A 6,988-nucleotide genomic window follows, 5' to 3' on the forward strand; every position below is an offset into this window, starting at 1 on the left:
CGCTGGGACAGCCCGACACACGCGATTCTGCAGGTAACAAGCAGCCAGGTGGGAGGAGATACGAATTGGGTGTGATTTTGCAGTGGCTCTGACTACCCTACATCAAAAACAGCAGTGCTTAAAAAAAAAAATAGCAGGAGCTACATGAGATTGTGAGGACTAGCCTCAAGTTCCAGCTGGTCTCAGTGCTGGCTGTGACACCTCGGTGTGCGTGCATCTGGGAGCCGCCACACAGGAGTAGGATGCGGTTTGAGGGGTTAGCTCTGCAGGTCATGGGACCTAAAAGAAGGAAAATTAACTGTGTGTGTAAACTGTGTTCAATGATCATTCTTGGGGTCGGCGGGAGGCTCCCGTACACCTCTGTGAGGTGAAGATGCTGCGGGAAGCTGCCTGCCCTTGCTGCTCAGCAGTAAAAAGGGTCTCTGTTAAATAAAATATCAGCACAGACCTCAGCAACGAACCGGGTAACCACACCAGGCCAATTGCAGAGTTCTCTCCAGTGAGGCAAGATGAAGCAGAGAGATCTTACAGCTGCTTGAGGATGAGCACACAAAATCCACCCCGGGAGCTCAAGACCCAGGTTTGTGGGGAAGGTACAGCCGTTTGCAGCTCGGGGGGGATTTTCCCTAGCAGGCTATCTGTGCAGACAGGTGGGTTTCTCCTGCAGCATGCCAAACCCAGGATACCTGGGCTTGTACAATTTGGTTGCACTTGAATTATACGCAGCGTAACAGCCAGCCAACTTTGCCCTATTAGAGAGGCATACTGCAAAAAGACAGTGAGTAACTACAGAAGGACCAACCGGGGTGCAAGGTTTTTGTTCTGCTGCGTCTCTGCGTTTAGGATCTTTTTTCGGACAAGACTTGGTGGAACATTTAATTTCCTAACTGAAAGGAAAAAGAGAAATAGACTACCAAACTCTGGGACATGAATACAATTCTAAACCTAGAGAAGCAGATCCAGAGCATATCATATTTTAATGTGCTCCCTCTGCTTAATTCATCTGCCATTCTAAACAAGACGTGCCTCGGCTGAATGAAGTCTCAAATAATCACATAATAGAAGAAGTCATTTATTCTGAATCAGTCTCATTCTCTGGTGATATAAATAGGCTGTGCTATTCCACAGTGTTTTGTCAGTAGGGATTAATTAGCAATTGACCCTTGGTTGGGATTTTTTCACTCTCTCCATTTTTCATCTTACAGTGCTAAATGGGATCTTAACATTGCTTCAAGAAGCTATGCTTCCTAAGCAGTAGTTTAATTTATCTCTAGGCTATATATTAGTAGTTTAATTTATCTCTAGGTTATATATCAAGAGTGAATAGTCAGCGTGGAATTGAGTTTATTATAAAGATGTTCTGTTAGAAGACAGTGTTACAATGATTTAAACATGCTGTTAAATTTTCCATTAATGCCCAATTCTGAATATGAACACGGAGAACCACACTTTACATACTTTACATTTAGTTTTCTAATAAATAAGTTCAATAAATAGGGATTTTGCAGATTAAGAAGCTGTATGTCTGAACAGAAGCTGCTTTACAACGATGTCAAAAAGTAACGAGGGCTACTCCTGTTTGTTACCAACCACTGAAAATTAGTAAGCAAAATATAAATATTTCACTCTTACTATGAAGACTGGAGGAATGAGGATCTGCTTAAATCACCCCTAGGATTACATAGAACTTAATTTTGTACACTAAATTTATCATTTAAAGCATGCCTTCATACTGCTTTTAACACACTATTTTCAAACACATTTCTTAAAAATATGAGAAATGAATGACTGCCCATGTAAGGTTTCATCTGTGCTCTGATCACTAGCTCTTGTATTACACAACATTTCAGCTTGACTAATTTTAGATGACCTATTCCACATTTGGAGAAGATATACAATAAACGGGTGGATTTAGTCTGTAGTATATTGCAACATCTTGTTAATACAGTAATTTGTCACAATACCAAAAAGTTAATTCCTTCCCAATTATTTATACATATATATAATATAAACCATATATATATATCGTTTTTTATAGTTATATTCTTGGGAAACAACTTTCATGTTCTCTGTAAAGATTGCCAGGAACAGAAATATTCTTGCACCGAAAGAAAACGCAGGTAACTCAGATAACGTAGTTCCACTCCTCTACAAGGCACAGCCAGTCTCAGCAGACACGTTTCCGGCGCTCTACCCGTAAAGACCTGCAGGATGACCGCCACCATCGGTGGCCAAGGGTGGGGGCTGCAGCACATGGCTCCTGCCAGGCAGGATCAGGCCGCCGCGCACACCCGTGCACCAGCAGCAGCTCATGAAGCACACCGCTGCCCGCGGGTGCGAGGCAGGTGCCTGCACCAGCTCCCAGAGCCACCCATCCGCCCGCGTGGCGGTCTGCTGCGGGTTCCGCGTCTGCCACGAGCGGCCGCCGTGAACTGAAAGCATAATCATGCACACACGTCGGTAAGCCTATCTTTTGTAACACGCTGGCATTCGAAGACTGAATCATAAACGTTACCAAACTACCACATAATTATCTACACTAGAAGTAGATGAAGAAATAATGAAACCGTAAAGGTGTGACAGCCACACCAGGACCTTGATTTACACACTTGTTTACAATGGCAAGCGAGTGAAAGGACAGCACCGAGGCTCGGTATTTGGACTGAGCATCAGAAGAGAAGATACTGCTCTTTCTTACTTTTATTTCCTATTTTTAAAGGGAGGCTAATGAAGTTCGCTTTGAATGTGGGAGACTAAGTCATTGAAACAGAAGCACTTTGATTGCTGTCTTCCTTTAGGGGATTTACTTCATTTTACTTTATCTGACACAAGTCAGAAAGAAACGAGAACGTTGTAAGGAGAAGGAAAGCTGAATTTTGACATGTTATTCTCCATTAAGATTAAAGTTCTTCCACTTAAGTTTTTTCTAAGATCAGAAAAAGAGGCTTTATCTAAAATGAGTTTGAGAGACTGATAAATTTTCCTCGCACACTTGTAGCACTATCGTGCCCTACTCTGTCAAAGTGGAGGATTTTTGCAAACCGTTCCCAAATCTTTTGCATTAATTCACAAACTCGTATCTCCATTCTGCTTATACTCTGATAAAATATTGAGAGTCATTTCCTCACTTTTGGACTGCACATTGTGTTCACTTCTTCTGGATGATTTCCTGGTCGCCCTGGAAAGCCGCCTTCGAAAGGTGTCACCTGCCAGGAAATAAAGAATGGGGTCTACACAGCTGTTGAGGCTGGCCAGACCCCTCGTCACTTGGTAAGTGGCATAAACCTTATCGTTGAAGGCACACATTTGTGGAGTCTGAAAATCCACTCTGGCTCTTAGATTTAAGGTCTTCATCACGTGGAAGGGAAGATACGACACAGCAAAGACTGTCAACACAATAATAACCAGGTAAATCGACTTCCTCCTAAGAGGAGAGTTGTCCAAATCTTTGTAAATCAAAGCTTTCACAATTAGTCCATAACAGCCAAGAATCACTATGAACGGGATGCAGAACATAAACACCGTGGTGCACATGCTGTAAATGAAGTAACTTCTCAGGTAATCATCGGTCGTGGTGTCGTAGCACGTAATGGTTTTATTTCTCCTTATCCCTGTTCCCGAGTAGAAGAGTATCGGCGAAATCACAGCCACCACGATGACCCAGACCAGGCTGCTGATGTAAACGGCGTTCTTCTTCTTCAGCCTCCCGAGCGACTTCAGGGGGTGCACGACACCCGTGTACCTGTGCACGCTGATGCATGTTAGAAACAAAATACTGCCATAGAGGTTCACGTGGAAAATGAACCTCTGCAGTTTGCACATGATATCCCCGAAGATCCAGTCGGTTTTATTGAAGTAGTAGAAGATGAGGGCGGGCAGCGTCAAGACATACAAGAAGTCGGCCAACGCCAGGTTGAACATGTAAACCGAGATGCCGCTCCAAGGCCTCATGTGGAAGACAAACATCCAGATCGCCACGCTGTTTCCCAAAAATCCAGTGATAAAGACTAGAATGTAGACGGTGGGCAGGTAGTAGAACTGGAAGCCGGTTTTGGTCAGGGAGCACTTGGTGGTGGCATTTCCCGCCGACCAGCCGCTGCCGGACAACAGGTTGGGTTCAGTTCCATTCAAAGCAGCAGAGATGAGGGCTTCGGTCATGATCTTTCCAGCAGGGTCACATAAGCCTGAGGTGAAGCAGCAAAGTCTCTACAGGGCCAGCGGCGCATCTGAAAGACAGCGACACAAGCGCAAAGGGAGCCTGACGGGATGCACGGGCTGCCGGGCCGCCTTCCCAGCGCTCCCGGTGCGGGAGCCCCCGCGTGCGGCCGGGCGCTGGGCTCCGCGCCCCTCCCGGGGGGCGCCCCCTGCCCGCCGCGGCCACGGCACGGCTCGGATCGGCACGGCACGGCTCGGATGGGCTCGGCACGGCGGGGCCGGACGGGACGGGACGGGACGGGACGCGCAGAGCGAGCTCCGCAGCGCGGCGGCGGCTGCCCCGGGACGCGGCGCAGCTCCGGGCGGCGGTACCGCGGTGGGGGCCGCCGGGGGCCGCCGGGGGACGGGGGCACCGCCGCCCCGCCCGCGCTCCTCCGCCCCGCTCCGCTCCCCCCGCAGCCCCCGGGCAGCCGCCGCCCGCGCCCCCCGCCGCCCCCCGCGGCTCCCCCCGCGCCCCCACCTGCCTCCCGCTCGGCTCCGCTCTCGGCCGGGGCGCGGCGTCCCGCCCGCGGCTGCCATGGCCGGGCCGGTCCCGTGGCGGGGCCGGGGCTGCCGGGGCTGCTGGCGGGCGGCCGGGTGCCGCGGGACGGCCCCTGCGTGGCGCCGCCGCGGGGAGCGCGGCCGCAGCCCCGGTGCCGCGGGAGTATCCGCGCCGGCCGCGGGCGGGGGCGGGCGGGGGCCGGGGGGGCCGGCTCCCGGCGCCGGCTCTGCCCAGGGGCGCGCCGCCCGCCCCCCGCACCGCCCTCGCCCGCAGCCGGGCGGCGCTGGGGGCCGCTCCCCGCCCTCGCCCTGCCGGGGCCGGGGCCGCCCGGGGACCCTCCCCTCGGGCAGACAGACCCCCCCCCGGGCAGACAGAACCCCCCCCGGGCAGACGGACCCCCCCCCCGGCACGCCTCCCGCCGCCCACCCACGCGGGACACGATCGCGGGTGGGCCCGGCCCCGCCGAGCCCCCGGTGCTCGCTGCTGCGGGGGGCAGCGGCTCCTTGGAGCCCCCCGGGGGGGGCCCGGCCGGTGGCAACCTGCTGGCTGCAGCTCTCCGCCGGCGGGCGGCGAGCGGCGCATGGAGCCGGTGCCTGCGCTCAGCTGAAAGCTGCGCCTTAGACGGAGGGCTGTTAGTGCCTCATGAATATGCATTCCTTTCTCAAACTTTTGAGTCTGCCTGAATTATAAAACTACTTTGTCGAGAGAGCTTAATTGGGAAATCAGCTGCGCATTGTGCCCCTGTAGGAATATGCAAGTGGCTGCAGATGGAGTCGCCAACTTGGCATTTACTCGGGGCCAAGTTACGCAGACTACGGCTTTGAAGCAACTTCTTAGATTTTGTAATAGTAAGACCTTTTCTTCCTATATATTCATTTTTTCCTTTTTGTACTCATCCACTAGCTGCACATTTACTATGAAGATTCGTTTTAGTTTTAATACAATTGAATATGAAGAGAAAGGAAAGCTAGTGAGGGACTGAGGCAAGGACAGCAGCACCTGTAAAGCATGGATTTAAAAAAAAAAAAAAAAAAAAAGTCCAGTTTGCTAAACTGTTCAGTGGTGCCCTCTAGGATTTTAAAGTGCTAACAAAAATTACTCCTCAGCCACAGCATTGCCGCAAGAGAAAGCGCCCAGCCCACAGAGCAGACATGCGAGGAGCACAGTATAACAGTATCAAGCCCACAGTGCTCATTTATAAAAACATCATCTTGCTCCCCGGAGAATCAGCTGCATGGCCAAAACCAGAGTTTATTTGAATAAAGGACCTGGATTATCGTGTAAAAAAAAACAAAATGGAACAAACAAAGCAATGCTATTAGCGCACAAGAGGTCCTTCAGTTTATCTTTCGCTTTGCAATTGTTATTTCATTAGCGATTTTGTTAGGCCCATTGCTAACGCCTCACTTCTTTTGGCAGCTCTCGAATTCTGTCTTGAGAACATTTTGAGTCATGCTGAAGCAGCACTGATAGCATCAGTAAACATGCACCACGATCTGCAGCCTGCTTGCTGCTGTGAGCTGAGCAGCGCCGGAAAGCCAAGCGGCGGAGCTGAAAGGTCAGTGCCGGAGCGCTGCCCGATGCTAACCGGGGTGGGGGCAGCTGCTGGTGCCTGCCCGCTGCACCCCCAGCCCCTGTGTCCGTGCTGGTGTGCCCCAAGGAGCCCAGCATTTGTTCCTGTGGGGTACTTAGAGACATGATCCAAGCACTTCTCAGCCTTCTCTTGGATAAGGCTTGTGAGCAGAGCTGTGAAAAGGGCCGTGGTTCATTCACACGAGACCCTGAGAACCACGAAGTCACCAGCGTGGGGGTGATCAGGAGCGGGCAGCAGCGTGTGCTCGCGTGTCCTGGTCTGCCCGGGCACCCAGGGCAGCGGTTACACCAACGCCAGGTTTCCAGCTCCAGCACGAAGTCACGGCTGTGCAGAGAGGTGGCACCTCCGCTGTTGTGATGTTCTTGTAGGACTGGTAGGCATGTTAAGGAAGAATATAAAATATAAATAACCTGAAGGTCAAAGGGAATCTCCACCAGTCGTGATGCTTCACACCACTCGGCTACAGCTCAGTTCATCCATTACTGAAGACTCCAAGCTCACATTTACAATCTGGTCTGAGAATCTGCAGTGTCTTTTCTATGCCAGGGCAGGATTTTCCAAGATACTGGCCTCATCCCTCTAACGTTTTCTTGAGTGCCCCCTCATTTTTCAGTTGCTTGTCTGGAGGGCGGGCACTGCAGCGATGCAAGGGTGCTGCTCACATGCGTACGAGCATCAGGCTGCCGCCTGCCCTGCAG

General features: G+C 51.5%; 1 protein-coding gene across 2 annotated transcripts; it reads right to left on the reverse strand.

The window, feature by feature from the left end:
* Nucleotides 1-819: 819 nt before the first annotated feature.
* P2RY1 (purinergic receptor P2Y1) lies at nucleotides 820-4,788 on the reverse strand. 2 transcript variants are annotated; one of them, XM_035566542.2, is made up of 2 exons: nucleotides 4,680-4,788; nucleotides 820-4,226 (listed from the first exon to the last, which is right to left on the reverse strand). In XM_035566542.2, exon 2 carries the CDS (start codon nucleotides 4,156-4,158, stop codon nucleotides 3,067-3,069), a length of 1,092 nt encoding a protein of 363 aa, XP_035422435.1. In that variant the 5' UTR covers nucleotides 4,159-4,226; nucleotides 4,680-4,788; the 3' UTR covers nucleotides 820-3,066. The 2 variants fall into 2 exon arrangements, with proteins under 2 accessions (XP_035422435.1, XP_035422434.1); XM_035566541.2 differs by having other exon boundaries at nucleotides 4,676-4,761.
* Between the last annotated feature and the right edge of the window lie 2,200 nt (nucleotides 4,789-6,988).

Source organism: Cygnus atratus, chromosome 9 (genome assembly GCF_013377495.2).
Source record: "Cygnus atratus isolate AKBS03 ecotype Queensland, Australia chromosome 9, CAtr_DNAZoo_HiC_assembly, whole genome shotgun sequence".
In the NCBI taxonomy this organism is placed as follows: Eukaryota; Metazoa; Chordata; class Aves; order Anseriformes; family Anatidae; genus Cygnus; species Cygnus atratus.